The sequence below is a fragment of the Muntiacus reevesi genome, chromosome 12, assembly GCF_963930625.1.
Source record: "Muntiacus reevesi chromosome 12, mMunRee1.1, whole genome shotgun sequence".
Lineage (NCBI taxonomy): Eukaryota > Metazoa > Chordata > Mammalia > Artiodactyla > Cervidae > Muntiacus > Muntiacus reevesi.
Genome location: NC_089260.1, coordinates 8,986,571 through 9,007,500, shown reverse-complemented (window position 1 = coordinate 9,007,500; position 20,930 = coordinate 8,986,571). Strand labels below are relative to the sequence as shown.

General features: G+C 39.4%; 1 protein-coding gene across 1 annotated transcript in view; it reads left to right on the top strand.

Moving 5' to 3' along the window:
* The window catches only part of RUNX1T1 (RUNX1 partner transcriptional co-repressor 1), a 151,093-nt gene that overhangs the window by 99,147 nt on the left and 31,016 nt on the right, over positions 1–20,930 (top strand). The window contains 4 exon segments of the mRNA XM_065902568.1: positions 2,044–2,225; positions 13,860–14,107; positions 18,947–19,032; positions 19,573–19,771. Of these exon segments, the coding sequence (XP_065758640.1) occupies positions 2,044–2,225; positions 13,860–14,107; positions 18,947–19,032; positions 19,573–19,771 (715 nt within the window).

Here is a 20,930-nt window from a genome sequence, read left to right as displayed (position 1 = left end):
GGACAGATTTTCTTTAGGATGGACTGGTTGGATCTCCTTGCAGTCCAAGGGACTCTCAAGAAGAGTTTTCTCCAACACCACAGCTCAAGAGATCCAATTTTCCAGTGCTCAGTTTTCTTTATGGTCCAACTCTCACATCCATACATGACTACTGGAAAAATCATAGCATCAGCAAAGTAATGTCTCTGCTTTTTTACACACTGTTTAGGTTTGTCATAGCTTTTCTTCCAAGGAGCAAGTGTCTTTCAGTTTCATGGCTGCCGTCACCATCTGCAGTGACTTTGGAGCCCAAGAAGATAAAGTCTGTCACTGTTTCCATTGTTTCCCCATCTATTTGCCGTGAAGTGATGGGACTGGCTGCCATGACCTTTGTTTTTTGAATGTTGAGTTTTAAGCTTGTTTTTCCACTCTCCTCTTCCACTTTTATCAAGAGGCTCTTTAGTTCCTCTTTACTTTGTGCCGTAAGGATGATGTCATCTGCATATCTGAGATTATTGATATTTCTCCCAACAATCTTGATTCCAGCTTGTGCTTCACCCAGCCTGATATTTTGCATAACGTACTCTGCATATAAGTTAAATAAGTTAAATAACTGGCCTTTTCCAGTCTCGTGACCACTGCTGAGTTTTCCAAATTTGCTGGCATATTGAGTGCAGCACTTTAATAGCATCATCTTTTAGGATTTGAAGTAGCTCAGTTGGAATTCCATCACCTCCTCTAGCTACGTTCGTAGTGATGCTTCCTAAGGGCCACTTGACTTCGACTTCGCACTCTAGGGTGTCTGGCTCTAGGTGAGTGATCACACCATCATGGTTATCTGGGTTATTAAGATCTTTTTTACATAGCTCTTTTACATAGCTTTTCTGTGTATTCTTGCCACCTCTTCTTAATGTCTTCTGCTTCTCTTAGGTCCATATCGTTTCTGTCCTTTATTGTGCCCTACTTTACATGAAATGTTCCCTTGGTATCTCCAGTTTTCTTGAAGAGAGCTCTAGTCTTTCCCATTCTATTGTTTGCGTCTATTTCTTTGCACTTATAACTTAAAACGGCTTTTTAAAAATCTCTCCTTGCTATTCTTTGGAACTCTGCTTTCAGACGGATATATCTTCCCTTTTCTCTTTTGCCTTTCACTTCTCTTTGTTTCTCACCTATTTATAAGGCCTCCCCAGGCAAACGTTTTGACTTTTTGGATTTCCTTTTCTTGGGGATGGTTTTGATCACTGACTCCTGTACAGTGTCCTGAACCTCCATCCATAGTTCTTCAGGCACTCTGTCTATCAGATCTAATATCATGAATCTATTTGTCACTTCCACTGTATAATTGTAAGGGATTTGATTTAGGTCATACCTGAATAGTCTAGTGGTTTTCCCTACTTTTTTCAATTTAAGTCTGAAGTTTGCAGTAAGAAGATCATCATCTGAGTCACAATAGCATCTGGTCTTGTTTTTGCTGACTGTATAGAGCTTCTCCATCTTTGGCTGCAAAGAATATAATCAATCTGAAATCAATATTGACCATCTATCTTCCTAGTGGGAAACAAAAGGTGGAGCTGGAATCTGATAGCCTGTAGAGGTTACAATGTTTGAATATGAAGGGAGCTTTTGTTTTCGCTCTTTTATGATCTTTCTTTTTTTAGTTTACATTTTTGTTGAGTGGTAATTACTTTACAATATTGTGTCGGTTTCTGCCATTCATCAACACGAATCAGCCATGCATATACGTCCCCTCCTCTTGAAGCTCCCTCCCACCTCCCACCCTGCTAAGCTTATGAAGGAATCCTAAATAGGAGCCACTCCCAATGTTACCAATGGGCCTGAAGGTAGAAGGGGTGAGACCTGCCTCAGGCATCTCATCCACCCCAGGCCCAGAGGGAAGCTAAGGCTGTAGCCAGTGCTGGAAGGTGCCTGGGAACTGCATGCCTTCGGCGGCATTTCCTCTAGCTGAGTTGTGTGGTCCGGTCCGATAGTGTTTGCCAAGTGGAGCAGGCCCCCTGGCTGGAAGGAGCCTCTGGGCAGCCGCTCATTCCTGTTCTGCCCTTGCAGGCCAACTTGCCGCTTCTGCAGCGTGAGCTCCTCCACTGCGCGAGGTTGGCCAAACAGAACCCTGCCCAGTACCTCGCCCAGCACGAACAGCTGCTTCTGGATGCCAGCACCACCTCACCTGTTGACTCCTCAGAGCTGCTTCTCGATGTGAACGAAAACGGGAAGAGGCGAACTCCAGACAGGTGAGAGGGGGAGGGCCCCAGACCGGCCACATGAGGCTGTTCCGTGTTGTATTTCAACGACTGACTGACACGTCTTGCAAAATAATAGCCTAGAGGGGCCATAGGGAATCTTGCTCTGGCCTGGGGTGCTGCAGAATGATGAGTCTCTGGCCTGTGCAGGTTAAGCTTTGTTACTTGTAATTTTTTTTTTTTTTAAGTTTAATTGACCTACAGCACTATGATAGTTGCAGATGTACAGTCTAGTGACTTGATTTTTCTGTGCATCACAAATGATCACCACTGTTGCTTGAAATATTAAAGGAAAAGGTAAAGATGAATGATGCTCACATGCGCCAAGTGCCACTGATGTTTATCAGACACACAGTCAGTACAGGCATTCCACATCTTATTGCGCTTTGCTGTGCTTCACAGACACTGCTTTCCTTCCTTCCTTCCTTCCAGCCTTCCCCCCTCCCTCTCTCCCTTCTTTCCTTCCCTCTTAAACTGAAGGTTAGTGGCAACCCTGCCTGGAACTAGTCTCTTGTCACCATTTTTCTAAGAGCAAATGTGCTACATTTTGGTAATTCTCACAATATTTCAAACTTTTTCATTATTATATTTGTTACAGTTATCTGTGGTCAGTCATCTTTAATGTTAACCATTGTAATTGTTTTGGTGTTTTTAAGAAATAAATTGTTTTATAATTAAGGTATATCCTTTTTTTATACATAGTGCTACCGTACACCCAAGAGAATACAGTATAGTGTAAACAGAACTTTTGTGAGCACTGGAAAGGAAAAAAAACTGTGTGACTGGCTTTATTTGCTTTATCAGGGTGATTTGATATGGAACATGCAGTGTCTCCAAGGTATGCCTATATGAAACTTCACATTTACTATATGATTCATCCAAAGCATATATTTTATTATTCCAATAATTTATTATTCCAGGTTTTCTCAGAACATGATCGTTTTGAAATCTGGCCTAAGCACAGTACAGTAGCTGTTTAATTTGGGTTTTGTATGAACTAAGAGAAAACTTCAGTGAAGCTAGTTGAACTGAGTGAATATAAGAGTTCAGTAATAGAACTAATAGGTGGCGTTTTTTTCTGATAAATTTTATCTACCAGTCAATATTCATTCCTCCAGGTACTCTGCTGTCATAACTGAGAATTCTAAGAAATGTAAAATAAAGCCCCTTCTCCATGAAACCTTACAAATTACTTGTTGAATAAGGCATACACATGAAACTTCCAATGTACCTTATTAAAATAAGTTTCCTGAATAGCTCAGCTTCATTTGTAAATATTTTCTAATGCAAAAATATGAAGTCTTATTAGCATCTTGCATTTGTAAAATATGGAGAATCTTAAAATGAAACTGTATTCAGAAACGTGTTTGTCATATGCTTTGTTTCCTTTCTCTGTTTATCCATTCACTCTTTCTGCATTTTATTAGGCAAGAGGAGACCAGCCTTTGAAGGGTTAACACTCTGGCGCAGATTCATAGGAGCTTAGGATCCTTCTATCTGTGACCGACTTAGCTACCCTTAAATGTATTAGCTGCTTTGCAAATCAGAATGTTATTAAAAGCCAGCCAGTTTACATATAGTTATTACATAATCCTCCGTTAAGCAGTTTTTATGCTCCAATCTCTGGAATTTTTCTCCTCGTGACATGGGACCTCATTAATAGTTTAAAATCCTAAAGCAAAGGGTTAAATGTTAGTTTACTTCTGACAGCCTGTAGACCCAACCTCCTTCCATGACCTACCAACAGTGCTACTTTCTTGTTTTTGCAAGCTGTATTTTCCTAGTCGTATTTAAGCATTTGGTACTTTAGCTTTAAAGGCAGTGCTTAATCCAGGTGTCTGGGTGACATGTCCGCGTGATGCTGAAAACCAGGAGCCAGCCCAAGGATAGATGTGAATTCCTGTCTGATCCTAACCTCTTACCCTGAAGGGAATCAGTCCTGTGTGCTGGTATAGAGGTGCTTCGGCTCCATTTTTCCAAGACAGTGCGGTAAAGAAAGTTAGGGAGAGACTAGATGGAAAGTTTGGAAGGAGGACATTTATTTGGGTGGGGGAAGGGATAACCAGGAAAGGTTTAGATGACTGTGATACATGCAAAGATAATCCTGCAGCCAAGATCAGACATGAACACAATCTATTCTAGAAACTTTAAACGCTCAGTAACCATAACAGACAGAATAAAAGCTTGTTTTATCCATTTCTCTATATTTTCAGCCCTCTCTCCACTGTTTCTATCCCAGTGTTTTATATGTGAATATCCTGTAACTTTAGACCTCTCTTGAACCATATTGAGGTAAGCCTGGCAACGTGCTAACATCGACATGGAAACTTTGTATGAATTCCACAGAAAATCAGCATTTTTGTTGTGCCGATCTGTAACTGTGTATGCATGCATGTTTGTGTTCAGTCAGATAGAACTTTCTTAAAAGAGCCTTTAGTCTTGTTCCCCTCTGGTTATTCATAGACAGGTGCTGGAGTCAGAATTCACACAGTTGCTGTCTGGCTGGAACATTCTTTTTCAAGTGGAACCCTGAAGTGTGTGTTATAATGGAAAGATGGCACATGGATTTCCTTAGAGTTAGGAGGAAGGGTAATGAGAATATGTTGTGTAAATACATTTGTATCTTGTGGGAATTTCATCAGAGCCAAGAAAATATGGGCCTCTACAGTATTTCTTTGCATATATTTTCTGCATCTTGTTTGCATATGCATTTTTCTCTTCTCCAGTTATTTATCTGTATATCCAGACCTACTATATGAAATTTTATAGAGTATGGAGCTGTCTGACAGCAGAGCTTTTTTTGTTTTACTGAATGTTTTGTTGGTGCATATGGTCTGACATGGATGAGCAGCCACGGTGAGATTTTGGAGTCTATTAAACTGGCTCATTAAAAAGATCAATCTGTTTCTGTAATAACACTGGGAACCATCAGTCACTAAAAGAGGGAAAAACTGACACCTGAGGAGAAAACACATTTTGGTAATTTGTTCATGACATGTCATGAACAAAAGAGCACTCTATATTTTGTTTACAACTTTGGGGGTTTAAATTCTGTGACGATTGCTGATTTAATCTACTGAACCGTCCTCACGTATTTCGGGGATGGATTTTGGCAAATGTAACTTCTTATCCTTAAATATGATTGTCACTGGTTATATTTTTTCTTGTTTTAAGCATTCCTGTTATTTACAGAGAAATGAATACTCCGGGGAAGTCTCTGAAATCTTTTTTTTTTTTTTTTCTGTACAGAACAGTAAAATTTATTCTACTTCTTAAAAATACTTCTAGGATGAGTCCCTGAACAACTATACTAGATTTGTAGGTCTGTGGTAGAATAACTTAGAACCCAAATGAGAAAGAAGACAATTCATTTAAAAATCATGCTGTTTTTTCCCCCCTAAATTATCAGGGAAAGTTAATAGAAAGTCCTGATTTCCACTCTTTGTTCACATGTAAAGGTTTGTTTGTCTCGCCATTCAGTGATGGAAAAAGCTGAGAAAAGGAATGTTGTTGTTGTTGTTTAGTCACTGAATTAAGTCTGACTCTTCTGTCATCCCACGGACTGTAGCCCGCCAGGCTCCTCTGTCCATGGGATTTCCCAAGCAAGAATACTGGATCAGGTTGCCGTTTCACCAGGGCGTCTTCTCAACCCAGGGATCAAACCCACATCTCCTGCATTGGTAGGCAGGTTCTTTACCACTGACCCACCAGGGAAGCCCAAGGAAGGGCATACAGACCATTTCTGGAGCTGGTTGAGTGAAGTGACCAGTTTCAAACAGAGACTGGAATTTAAGAGCCCTGTTTAAAACTGCATACCGTGATGGTCTTGAGAGCACAGTTTCAAATAGGGTGAGGAGGGGAAGAGCAGTTAGACAAAGGCTGCATTTTTTTTTTTTTTTTGAGATTAGAGAATGGGTAAAAATCACTGCATTTCAAAAGATACATCTTTCTGTGTTAATTATCATTTGATGTCTTTTTCTCACAGCTTTGCTGTTGCAACTTTTTGTCTTTAACGTTGTGTTCTCACCTGTTAGGTGATTTTCTGATGCAGAAACTTTCTGGCTTAAGAAATCAAATCAAGTGATCATTGATTTTATATGGATAACACTGTCTCCACTGCCTTCTTCCCCCTTTCAAGTGACTGATGTTAAATCGTTAAATCTTAATCCCCTTCATCCATCTATCTATGTACTTTTTATTATCATTTTAATGTAATTATGCTTTAAGTTACTCTTGGTTGAACGTTTTGATTTTTATTTTCAAGGCCACATGGTTGCATTAATGTATATGTCCTCCACCCCCAATTATTAAACATTATTTTTTTAAAAGATTTTCTTGAGCTTTAGAAGTATATAATTTGTCAGCTGGGAGAGATCTTATGGATTTACCAGGCCAGTCTTTTATCTTGGGAAACTAAGACTCAAAGAACTTGCTTAAAGTTGCAGGGCTTCTTAATGGAGAAACCAGCATATTTCTCAATATATACCTGAAAACTTCCAGTTGCACAAAATATGTTTTATTGTGCAGAATGTGAATAGGGAAAGCTCAACTAAGAATTGTATCTTTTTTCCTCCTTGCTTTCCCTCATTTATTTCTTCTCTATAATTGCTTATGTGGGCAAATGCAACAGTTGAAGGTACTGAGGTTTTATAACTCTTTGTAAGGATAGAGGATCACAGTCAGCCAGGTTTCCTGCCTTACTGAGTAAATTAGAAAACACTGAATGTTTGAGGATCATAAGGCAGTCATTTTGAAACCACGTTGGTTGAATATATGAGATTTTTCAGCAAGGTGCACACCAGCTAAACCTATTAGGTTCATTTTTCCTTTACTGCAAAATGAATGAGATTTCAATATTTTTGTTGAGTTGACTCTGTAGATAAGAATTAAATATTTATTATCTACCATGTTCAGTTTTCTATGAAAAATATGAGAAATTTATATCACACATATGAGGAATTTATATCACACATTCTTGTTTTGTGTTGCATTTTTTGTGCATTCATCAGTTTCAAGAAGAGAGTCATCATTCCTGTAGAAATGACTTTTTTTTAATATAATAATCACATCAATTGTGGAGGCTTCTAGTGAAACAGTGTTTACATGATGAGGAAGATTACATGGCTGTCGAGAACATTTTGGTCTCCCTGTTCTAGCCTCAGTGTTGACTTTGCATAGGTTCAGGCTGGCTGGGTAATATATCTGAGTTCACATGGCTTGTAAGAGGCATGGATGGGATTCTAGCTCCTAGGTTCTCTGACTTTAATTCCCCATGCTCTTATAACTATGTTTGTAATACCATAGCCTCTGAATGCCTCAGCTTGAAAAGCAAGCGCTTGGTTAAGTTGTTGAATGCCAAGTATGTGTTAGACTCTTTATGTAGATTCTCTCATACCGTCCTCTCAGTAGCTCTGAAATACTCACCCGTCTCGTGACACATGTAGAGATTAAGCCTCATGAGTTCATAGGGCCTGCAAATAGCAAAGCCAGAATTTGAAAGCAACTCTGTAGCCCCTGCTCTTTCAAATGTACACTCTGGAGTGGCTGTCTGCCTCTGATCTTGCATACCATTTTTCTGCTCTTTTTATGGTACCTACTGAATTCAGGTCCTTTATAACAGTATTGAAGTCTTGTATCTCTAATTAAACTGTGTTTATGGTAGAAGATGGGCTTCCCTGGTGGTTCAGATAGTAAAGAATCCATCTGCAAAATAGGAGACCTAGGTTCCATCCCTGGGTCAGAAAGATCCCCCAGAGAAGGGAATGGCAACCCACTCTAGTATTCCTGCCTGGAGAATCCCATGGACAGAGGAGCCTGGGGGTCTATAGTCCATAGAGTTGCAAAGAATCAGACACGACTGAAGTAACTTAGCATGCTCACATGTGGTAAAAAGTTTCTTGCTAGCACACTTTCAAAAGGAATTTAAGTCTACCACTAAACCATAATCGATGTTGGGAATCATGCCTTGCTTACTTTGGTATGTCCAGTTAAGCTCCAGATAATGCATGTCACACATGCCGGCTATAAAACTAAACAAAGGAAAACAACAGCAAAACAATAGTTCAACAAAGAATCAAAATTAAACTGAACACAGTCATTTTTAGCAGAACAGCAAACGGTCTCTCCCACGAGTCTTTTTTACTTTCTTATTTACTTTCTATCATTTTAAAAGATGCATCTCTGAAATACCCACATCCATGAAAACAGCTCAGGAACAAAGTGCTGTGATTGATTCACTAACAAAAAACTAGAGGGCTCCAATTTTGATGTACAGATTACAGATTAGAATAAGAAAGCATAGTCCCAGATAGCAAGAGCAGTAGCAGCTGACTACGTCACCAGTGGCCAGATATTAGCAAAGATGAGGGGACAGCCACTCCTCAGCAGGTTTTCCAGCAGATGGAGAGCTCCAGGGACGTGTGTCCGGAGCTTTCCACCTCTCCTTTGGGAGGGAAAGCTCTGGGAACCTGTATTTTGTAATCCTTAAAGTTCCAGTTATGGTGCTTTTGTCCAGACTGGCCAGCATCCACCTGCATCTATCTTATTTACTCCAGAAGGTGTCAGCCGTCCTCCCAGGAAGTGCTCTCCTGGGTGGTGGTTTAGCAGTAGAGAGATGGAAGGCACTTCTCTGGCTCAGTAGAGAGATGGATGGTCCTGGGTCACCCGGTGCTGTTTTTCACCGTCTAAACATCCCACTTCCTGCAGGGTGATATTTCTACAAACACAAATCCCCACGGGTTGTCCTGAAGAATCAGGTTTGATTTTCTTTTTAAGGTAGCAGGGGAATCTGTAATGTATTTTGCTTCAGATGCATTATTCAACACCACTAGAAGGTGGTTATGTAAAATTCTTATCTAAACTCACCTATTTGCTGAAGAGACTGTTTACTGAGTTGTGTTTTGAAAATACGATGCCATAAATGACTCTTCTCCCCCTGCCCTCTAATTCGAATGTCTAGTCCTTCTGTGGAAACCCTAACAAACTGCATTTATTAGAAAAGGAAAGGGGCATTTGTTTAAGATTAAGTCATTTATGTCTTTGAGCTTTTCTTCAAGAGAACTGTCAACTCCTGAGATTTAGGCATAGACTTCTTTCTAAAATACAAAAGTAAAGTGGGTTTTTTTGTTTGTTTGTTTTGTTTGTTTGTTTTAAGACTCAGGCAGTATCTGAGCCCTGGCTCTGACTGAGATGCCTGCAGAGACAGAGGTGTGCTGGAGCTAAGATAAGGTGTCTTAGGTGGGGAAGGACCTGTGACAGAGAAGAAACTTGGCAGCAAGACTTGATTTGGAGCAGAAGGTCAGAGAGTATAACTCTACAGAGTTACAGAGGGGCTTCAAGCTTCTGTTCTGGTGGCTAAGTAGAAGGTGGCATAATTGACTGGCGTTGGAAGTGCCAGAGAAAGACAAGGTCGGCTTAGACATGTGCTGTTTGAAATTCCTGTGGTCAAAGGGAGAAGTCAGCATCTAAGGCAGGTGTTTATTTGTATATTTTTAAGTTTTTTTCCTTGCCATTCTTAGCTTTATTACGCTGTACCAATTTGCCTTTCCCTAGAATAATCTTTATAGAGCTGTTTTCCCCGTTTAAAAAACAGTTTGATCTCGGAAAAAAACTTGTGTTCCTGTCGTGCCGGAGATTGCTTGGTCCTCTTATTCTGATTATTACCATGGTCTTAATAACATTTTTTTTTCTTCATTCTTCCTCATTTCCATGTTGCTATGGGATTACCAGTGCATACTAGCCAATTATGACATTTAAAATATTTTATATAGAGGAAAGTTTTTTAAAAAGCTTCTCTTTCTCAAATAAATCAGTTTACAGCCTCTATATTGAGGAGCTGAGAAAAAACAGCCTGAAGTGGGATAAGGTGTCAATTAAGTTGTCTCTTAAGTGTTTTTTTGTTTTCTTTTGTTTTGTTTTAAGCTGGTTTTATTGCCCATTAGTTTCATTTTACTGGGCAAGAAGCTCAATCCAGAAAGTTAACTTTTCCAAGTTATCTCAAGGTCACAGCTGAGTCCTGAAGAGTCCTGTGACAACCTCAGACCCTGAGAGAAGTGATTGGGATCTAAATGTTGAAGTGGGTTATATTCAGAAAACTTTCTTCTGAAAAGGAGACAGAATACAAAAAGCAAACCAAAAACATGCCTTCTAGGAACCCATGAGATGTGACAGACTTCCTAATAGAATCTGAGTTGTTTTGAAAGTATGTTGGTATGGGACAATGGATATTTGTTAGTTTTGCCTCATACATTTTGAGAAGGTAACAAATAAACATGCAAATTTATAATTTGCACCCAAGCAATGACATGTTGGTAGTTGTAAGCATTTCTAAGAAGCAGACAAACAAATAGCAATTAAGTTGTTTTGGTTATCTTTATGGACATAACATCCTTTGAGTAGGGTTGGCTTTTATAAAGCCATGAGTGATTGGAGGAAGTACCAGGGAGGCTTTTCATACCTTTATTTCTAGGGGCTGTTTTAATGTTTGAATGCTTTCCTGCTAAAATATACCCTACCTTTGTGAAGTGATGAGCTTTATTGTTTGAATTGTTGCAAGAATTATGAGACCCAGAATAGTGACTGTCCCTGCAGGACAGAAATGATAGGACAGAACTAGGAGCTAACTCTGCTTCTTAGGACCTTACTGGCCTTCTTTTAGAAGGGGAGAAAAAGCTTCAGTATGGACTCACTGAAGTAATAGCACTGATCAGGGGGCTGATGTGTTGGCAAAGTTAAATACCATATCTAACTACTTTGAAACTAGTACACTTTTTCCAATGTTCTAGGTTCTTATTATCTTTGAACAAGGAGACACTAAACCAGTGAGTTGGATTGGTTTGACACAAGTGGATGTTTAGAAATGTATTTATGTTTATATATTTAGGCTGCTAAAAGATATTTATTTAGAGGATATTTTCTATTTCTGCATACAAAATCAGCTATAAATAATACACTGTTCAAAGCAAAGCACAAAGACGTTCTCTGTTGGTTCACATGGTTGACTTAGATGTAATTTGGCTAGCATACCATCAGCTTTGTGTGTTTCAATCTACATAACCATGACATTTAAAAAAATTATTCATTTATTAAAATATAGGTATAGTTGATGTGAAAACTTATATAATAAAATTTCAGGTATACAACATAGTGATTTATAATTTTTAAAGTCTATACTCCACCTATATAGTTATTATACAATATTGGCTGTATTTCCTGTGCTGTGCAAATAGCATTTAGAAATATAGAATAATTGAATTGCAGAGTTTTCAAACTAGGAAGGACCTCAGAAATCATCCTAGTCCAGTGGTTTTCAAACTTGATTTCAGCAGCTGACTTTTTCCTTCAAAAATGAAACTGTTCAAATGGATTAAAATGATAAGTGGGTTCCTCTGGTCCTTTAAATCTTGATTGTTGGGGTAAAAGCTCTTCATTGCCAGCAGAATCCCTAAGCATTTCAGGTGACACAGTTTGAAAACCACTGATCTAGTCCAACCCTTTCATTTTACAGATGAGCAAACTGGGGTCCAGAGAGGTTAAGTGGCTTGCCCAAGGTCACACAGCTAGTCTTGGAAGAGCCAGGACTAAATCTCAGGTCTCTTGATTCCCAGTCCAGTGCTCTTTCCACCACACCACACTGCCAGTAAGGTAGGTGCTGTGTTGACATTGTGTTCATAGCTACTAATAGTCTTCAGTATTTTCTAACTGATTTATGCTGGAAATATTTATGCATTGACTGTTGAAATATACTATTCAGAGATGTGTAGGATATGGAAATACAGATGAGAGTCACATAAATTATCCTCTTAGAAGATAAATCTAGGCTGCTTCTGTTCACTTTTACGAATTATTTTAAGCAATACGTTTAGATAATGTTTGAGACCCTTTAGTCTGGTCGGTGATCAGTATGTGTGGAGTCAGAGTATTTGAGGGTAGACCCTTGGACAGGAGCAGCGTTGAGACTTCTGTTTGCTCCTCCCTTGAGAACCGTGCCCTGCCGGCATTTTTAACGTTGGACAGCCTCCTGGTTGCAGAACCTCTTTCTCCAGCACGTGCTGGCCATGTATTCATTTCCCACGACGTCAGCAGTTTCGCTCAGTTCTTAGTCTGTCTGCACCTTCTCTCCGTAACTCCTTCCTCATTCTTAATCTGGTGTGTGTAAACTGTCACTGGGACGCTACCCCAGAGGGACATAAAGGACGATTGATCGTAGACGCCTCTTGCCCCTGATGATCTCTCTTGTCAAGTCACTTTCCACTCAGATCCCTCCAGTTTTATCAAAGACTATCCCTGGGCACTAGGAAAGTGGGAAAAGTCTCTTAAAGTCTTTAAGTCTCACCCACCTACAATCAAGAAAGGGGTGAAGATGGAAATTCCCTGGCAGTCCAGTGGTTAAATAAAGGCTTGCAGAAATCCGCAGCTGCTGTGACTCTGTCGAATTCTTATGAGGAAATTTCCCAGTAAAAAGAGATGTTGCTTCTGGTTAAGGATAGAGGGGATGGTCTTGCGAGGAGAGCCAACTACTAGGTAAAAATTAGTTTGGGAGCTGTGCCTCCAGTCAAACTGCATGTGACATGTTTCCGTCTTACTGAATATATTGAGTTAATCTCCTAGAGACACAGTCAGCCAGAAGATATTTCTTTAACCCTACTTTGTGTTTGAGAATGTAAGAGCAGTTATCAGGTCTCACTTACAGACTGTGTTCCTTCTGAAAGACACGTCCAGAGTTTTGTGTATCACATGATGAAATGCAGACAGGGTGTGCCTGCCCTGGTCTGTGATCTGATAGCCTCAGACAGGTCCCTGCTGCATCTGCACATGTGTTTCCTCAACTTTAAGAGAAAGAGCTTCACCCTTTCTTCTAATCCCAGCAAGCTCTGTGTGACTGCTGGTTATCTTGATAGCCCAGGGAAATGTCAGTCTGAGACATTACATTGTTTTATTTGCATTAATTCAGTTAATTCAGTTTGATCGGTGCTTTTGAATAGAATTTTCTGAGATCATGGAAATGATCTATACCTGTGTTACACAATACAATAGTCATAGCTGTAGGCAGCAACTAAACACATGCAGTGTGGCTGTTGATGCCCGAAAACTGAGTTTTAAACTGGATTTAATGTTAATTCACCACGTGTGGCCACTGTTTTGAACAACGCAGCGCATAGATGTCCTCTGACGTGGAAGTCAGATGCCAGGTTGGATCAGCGCGATAGACGTACCCAAAGAACTAAAGAGTGATGCTCTTGTACCTTGGTGAATCACCAGATACAGTTGATCCACGGGTAATTTGTTAGAAATAAGGATTCACCTTTGAATGAAAATGTTATCCATGGAGGGGAGAGCAGGCTTCCTCCTACTTGTGACCAGACCATACACGCCTCAACTGAAAGATGTTTACTGGTTTGATGAAAAGTGGAACCTTTCCTCCTGTGTGCAGCCGTGGGATCATTTAGGCCTCCGCGTGGGTTTCAGTGACTCCTCACAGGTCTAGGCAAGTTTAGGAAATTTCAGGCCAGCAAAAAGAATATTCTGTTTATTTTACAGGTTCCAAGTATCTGAACTATGCTGCTTTCTGAGTCCGTTATGAAAAGAAGGAAAAAAAAAACAAACCTCTTTTTCTTCCTCCCTCAGAACCAAAGAAAATGGCTTTGACAGAGAGCCTTTGCACTCAGAGCATCCAAGCAAGCGGCCATGCACTATTAGCCCAGGCCAGCGGTACAGCCCAAACAGCGGCTTAGCCTACCAGCCGAACGGCCTGCCCCACCCCGCCCCTGCACCGCAGCATTACCGTTTGGATGACATGGCCATTGCCCACCACTACAGGGACTCCTATCGACACCCCAGCCACAGGGACCTCAGGGACAGAAACAGGCCTATGGGTAAGACTGAGGACCTCTGCACTTCTTGTGGGATGGTATGCTTCAAGACTTGCGTCCTTGCTGCTCAGCTAAACTTCAGGCTTGAAATCTGTGATGGGGTAAAAATACGTCTTCTTGATCTAATGTCTCCTTTATGAGAAAACTTCGTCGGTATTAATATCTCTTTCAACAGCTGTGTTTTCTCTTACTTAGGATCTTTGTGACAGCCGGTTATTTTTGTTTTGTTTTTTTTCTGAAGGGTGTGTATCTGCTGACCCCAGAGAGGTCAACTGTATTAACAAACACAAATTAAGTGTTTAGCGTATTTTTTTTTTTTTTTAGCAGTTTCATATGTAGTTGACCTGCCACAACTATTTTTTACCAAATCAGTTTCTTTAATCGTTATCTTTTATTTTCAGATAATCTCAAAGTTCAGTCTCTGTGATAGTCTTTATTTGAAAAATATGATATGGTATTATGTCTGTGACTTAAGTCAGCAGATGTTCTTTGAGGAATGATTTAGTACGTTTTTTTTTTTTTCCAACGTGGAAGTGCTAGTGATTCAATTTAGTGTTGACAGTTTGGTCAAAGATTAGAATACCAAAGAAGGAATGAGTTTGGGTAAATATGTGTTCTGTTTGCCAGTGTTCATTCTTTTTTTGCATAAAACTGTTGGAAGTGAAGCATTTAGGAAACATGGTCTTCTAAAGAGCTGGTGCTTGCCATGAAAAATGAGAAGGAAGACCAGTAGGTAAGCTTTGATGCACAATCAGTGTTTGAGGTGATCGCATCCAACACCGCCCTTGTTCCTGGGACTTCTTTACTTGTTTGTTTTTGGCAAGTCAAGCTAGTGATACGTGGAGGGCAGCACTCAGCCATCTTTCTCATCTTTTTCCGTCCTGTGTCCCTACCAGTCCTGCTTTTCTTCTTAGCTGGTTGCTGAAAAACTTGCCTAGCCTGGATGGTCTGGTGGGTGAGATTCTGGAAGCAGCAGAGGGTGGAGTCCAACTGAAAAAGCAGGACCTGGAGTTGGGGGGTCACAAGACTCAGGAAGCCTGGCCAGTTGCCCGCCTGAGGAGGAGGGCAGAGGTTTTTATAGCCACGGGCAGAGGGAGCGTGGTGAGCAGAGGTTTATGCTAGACTTCCACCTGTCTTAGTAGGACACAGGGCCTTCCAGGCCCAGGGTGTTTTTGCCTTAGAAAACCCAGCTCTCCAAATGTTTAGAAAGCAGAAAGCGTGAGCCCGGTTGAGGGCAGGGGCGATGGGGGCCCTGAATGTGAGATAGTAAAGTGGTAGCTTCACTTCCCCACAATAGTCATTTTTGCATTTATATAGCATGTCAGACAAATGGCTCAGCTATGATGTATGCTTCTTTAACAGTCAACCCGTCTGATGTTCTCCAAGGTACCATTTCGAAGAGCTCTCAAAATGGTTATGTTTTTTCTCCATCTGGATTGATATTTTGACCCTGAAATCAAATGTGACAACAACTTCCTTTCAAGCAAAGCCTTGCCATTTGTTGATGATGACTGCTCTCAAACCATGATTGCTCATTTTCAAGTAGAGGTGGAGTCGCCAGGTCATTGTAAGATCAGTTCAAGATACCCTATTTTGTAGGTGGTAGGAAATGGCCTATTTCTTAGGCAGTAAATTCTATTTCATGAAATATTAGTTCTAGTACACTATAAAGTAATCAGCAAGGAAGTAATTATGCTTATGTGCAATGATTATGTTTTCATCTAGTAATATAAAATATCCCTTTATGAATTATACCTGTACCCACTGGTTTTATGTGATTTTTTTCCATGAGACCATGTTCCTTACCTTTTAATTATATTAGCTTATAAAACTAATAGTGCTAATCTCTATAAATATATGCAACTACTTAACCATCCCTGAAGCCTGGCGGAGTTTAGTGTGTGTTAAAGTCAAGTCTTGATGTACAAGTAACAAATTATGGTGTTATATCAGGCTGTTATTTTGAGAATATAAAAATTGTCATACTCAGATACAGAGGATAGACTTGTGGACATGAGGAAAGAGAAGGTGCGATGAATTGAGAGAGTAGCATTGGAACATATATATTACCATATGTAAAATTAGATAGCCAGTGGACATTAGGTATATGACACGGGGGCTCAAACCCAGGGCTCTGTGACAACGTAGAAGGTGGGATGGGGTTGGAGGGGGAGGGAGGTTCGAGGGAGGGGACATGTGTGTACCTATGGCTGATTCATGTTAATATATGGCAGAAACCAGCAATATTATACAGCAATTGTCCTCCAAGTAAAAAGTACCTGAATTTAAATTTGAAAATTGTCATAAACGTATACTTGGTCTGGTATGATTTATAAATGTTTATTATATGTACAGACTTGTACCTGCTTGAATATTTTAGTAAAATAGCTTTACAAGCAGCATTAGTTTATAAATAAGCTCAGAGTCTCCGTTAGAAGTTGGGTAAGACTCAACATTACTGTCAAATGAAACGGTTTCGATGAGTTTGAACTGTTTTCGCCTAGAACATCTCTCTGGTATTATGGCTATAAATAAAAATTGTGTAGTGATAAATATTTTAAGTATACAAAATAGAGAAATTAATAAATGGAAAAATTTGAGTTTTTTTTTTCTTCTAAAAGATTTGGCTCTATACAACAAAGAGTTCAAAAACAGCAAAAAAACAAACAAAAAAATCAGACCTATTCTTTTCTCATCAGGTGCTTGGGCTCAAACAAGTTTCTAATGTATGTATTATTTTTCTGTTGTTAAATGAGATGATGCTTAGCACTGTTCCATAATTGGCCGTTATCCCATTAGCCTAAAACATCCTGTTGCTCTTTAATATTATTCCAGGTGTTAGAGCCCACATCTCTATTGATGTAATCTGTTGAATTTTTGAAACTTTTAAGACCTCTGAAGTTCTTGGCCCTTATATAGGCAAATATAGTAAGATGCCTCCATCACAAAACTGCACATTTATATCATTATCACTCTCCAGTTGTTTTCTATGATGCTTCGTTTCATTGGTAGTGCTTTTCCCCTAAAACACAAGCAACAAATGAGTCAACAAAAATTACATATTTGCAAACATTTCAACTTGAAATTGTCACAACAGAGAAATAACTAAATATTACTCTTTTCCAATGTCTTTTCTATTATGCAGATTATTAAACTTATTTGCAATTTTACTTTTTTACCAATAGATGGCATTGACAATTTTGGTGTTAAAGTGTATTTCAGAGTATAGTCTAACTGGAGAGGAATGGTGTATTTAGTCTGAGAAAGCTGTCATTTATGTGTCTACTTCCGTCAGCTATAAATTAAATCATATTTCATGGTTGGCTGAAAAAAAGTCATGTGACTCACTATCTTTATTTCACTGAATCAGCTAAAAGGGAATTTCTAACCACTCAGATCTCACAAAGAGTGGAATGCAGTATCTCATAACTTTTGTTGTTCACTTGCTCCGTTGTGTTCAACTGTTCGCAGCCCCATGGACTGCAGCGCGCCAGTCTTCCCTGTCCTTTACCGTCGCTTGGAGTTTCCACAAACTCATATGCATTGAGTCGGTGATGCCATAACTTTAAAAAAGTTTTTTTAATTCCTACGTAACTCCCTCAGAAAAAGAGCCTAGGTATCTAGAAGCCTAACCCATGCCAAACTTAATTTGCTCTTCATAGTAACAATGTAAGAAATGGCAACCAAAACAAAGTTTTAATTCTTTAAAATGGGAGATGTTGCCATAGCTCAGTGACTTTCCTTTTTGGTAGAAGATACATGTTTTACACATTCTGAGTTTGTCAGAAGAGCCACACGTTTCTGGGTGTCTCTGATCATACTGTCCGTTTAGCAGGACACATTTTCTATTTTGATAAGCATCCTGGCTCATCTCTTGTGTTCAATATTGTTCCCACTTGGTGTTTTCTTATTACCTTTTCACTGTAGCATCTTCACTGATGCTGAAGAGCATTAATATTTGTGCTGTGGACTGCAAATTAGGATTTTTAATTTCTTGGCTTAGATTTATGATATCTGTCCAAAATGATACCTAGTATACTGATTTTTCTTTATTTTTAAATTTTTGGCAAGTTGAGTGAGTATATTTTGCTTTTGTGTTATGGCCTAATTTTCACATGAAACTGAAAGTGAACGTCACTCAGTTGTGTCTGACTCTTTGCAACCTCGTGGACTATAGAGTCCATGGACTTCTCCAGGCCAGAATACTAGAGTGGGTAGCCATTCCCTTCTCCAGGGGATCGTCCCAACCCAGGGATCGAACCTAGGTCTCCTGCATTGCAGGTGGATTCTTTATTAGCTGAGCCATTAGGGAAGCCCAATTTTAGCATGAAAATGTACTTAATAGGATTGTGTTCATTTTTACTATGCTCAAATGTGGAATAGTTTAACCATGCTTGTTTTAGAAAATCATATCCCGATCCATGTAAGACAAATTATGCCGTCTTCGTTTTTAATGCAGGAAAGCCACACTTTGAACTTAATGTCTACTTGTGGTTTCCTGTATTTATTAAGATTCAGGATATATTTATATTTTCACTTAGGGAATATTATATTGATAACTGGCTCAGGGCTTGGTGTCATTTTACTCTCCAGGTCCTCATGTGTAAAAGAAGTGGTTATGACCAGATGACCTCTAAAATTTCTTCTAGTTCTAAGGTATTATCATTCTATGAGGGACCTATTAGTTAATTCTGTATCTCAGTATGATTCATGTCTCTATTCAAAAATCGAATGTGTTTTCACATTACTTAGTTTGCCCGCATAGTCTTTGCTAAGTGCCTCTGCACATATGGATTGCGTTCTTAATGTTTTCGGGCGATTCAGCCTTCTTTATATTTGTAGGGTTGCATGGCACACGTCAAGAAGAAATGATTGATCACAGACTAACAGACAGAGAATGGGCAGAAGAATGGAAACATCTTGACCATGTAAGACGTCCGTAATCATTTAGGTTAAAAAATGTTTTTAAAACAACTGGAGTGAGGTGGCATGATAAAATAAAACTGGGGGAGATCAGAAGGTATTCTCTGCCATCCTTGAAAAAATAATACACGAGAATGTTTAAAGTAGAATATGGGATTTGATTTCTAAATCAATATCAGAACCACTTATATAAGAGAAATGTTTGGATCATTGAAAGGAGTTCCTGGAGCCGTATCAATGAATGAGCCACTGTTTTACTTGGAGAGAGTCATTTGGTTTATCCAGTGATGGGATTAGTATTTGGAAGTATGGGTTAACTTCAGCTAAAATCTCCTGTCACGCCTCCCACATTTTATTCTCATTACTGTCGCACTTACTCATCTATCGGGTCATTGTTTACAGTCTAACCTTTGAAAATATTAGAGGCCTTCAGAATAAAAATCATTCTTCATTGTCCAAGAATAGTTTGTTTCACTCCCCACCAGAGTCTTTGAGCTGTGATCATTGATCCGTATTTCCTTTCTCCCTGCCCATCTCTCCCCCAGCTGTTAAACTGTATAATGGACATGGTAGAAAAAACAAGACGATCTCTCACAGTACTGAGGCGATGTCAGGAGGCAGACCGGGAGGAGCTGAATTACTGGATCCGGAGATACAGCGACGCAGAGGACTTGAAAAAGGGCGGCGGCGGCGGCAGCCACTCCAGGCAGCAGAGTCCCGTCAACCCAGACCCAGTGGCGTTAGGTATCTTTTCTTCAGACGGACATACTGAACAGATGCATCTCATGCTATTAATACTGCTTTTACTCTTAATTTGTCTCGGCAAAAATAAAGGCGCTACAGAGAATTGTAGAACAATAAATACTTTATGTCCTCAAATACGTCTTGTCTGTTAGGCAGAGTGGTCATAGAAAGGGTCAGTCACAAAAAATGAAACCCCTTTTGTAGGTTAATGTGTTGGGCTGACGAGCAAACGTCCAAGCCGGGCCAGAATTTCACATGCATCACTAAAATGTGTGCTCCTTCGTAATACAGCTCTTTGGACCCTGTCTCCAACCTGCAAAATCTGGGAGTGGGCTTGGAGTCTCTAGCACTCTCTCTCGGGATTCGTACTGCGCCTCAGTGTTTGAGAGCCCTTTATCTCAAAACCAGTCCAGGAGGAATACCTAAGGGCTTTTTCATTTGCCCACCGACACTTGAAAATTAGTGATAAAGATATAGCACTTCCATGACCTTAACGATGGCTTGATCATGATTTTATTAATTCTAGTAACTTACAGGACTATTCATATAGCCATGCTTTAGAAGGCGAATGCTAACATGTAGCTATCATTAATATTGATATTTGAGAATTGTTGGGGTTATAAATAGAATGTAATTCCAAGTATTTAGAAAGAAAATTTGAAGCTAAAATAATTTTTGAGTGACCTGTGAACTTTTTCCTAAGTTAATACTAAGCTACTGTCATTTACATTGCTGGCCATTACTTGTATATACAGTCTGAGTCAACTTAATTACGATGGGTTTTTGTTGATCCTTATTTTGTCATCTCATTTTCTTAAGTGTTTAGTCCCACACCTGTTACCTAGCTTAGGTTAGGGTACAGTCTGTTGTAAAAACAACACTAATTACATATGTGCAGATTAAGCTCGTGACTTTGGCCTCATTATCAACCATGGCTGATTATCAAAAATTTAAAACTTGAAGTATATTATCTGACTGTTGATCACATTATCTTTTTTTTTTTAGTAAAATGATTCTTAGTCAATAAAATTTCCTTTGCATTTAGGTTTGTGGATTCTTGCTAATCCCTGAACGATGAATGTCTGTTGCCATAAGTATTAAATACAGGAGGATTCCAAGTCATTTAATTAACCCAACAGACATTCTGCAGTATATTTTA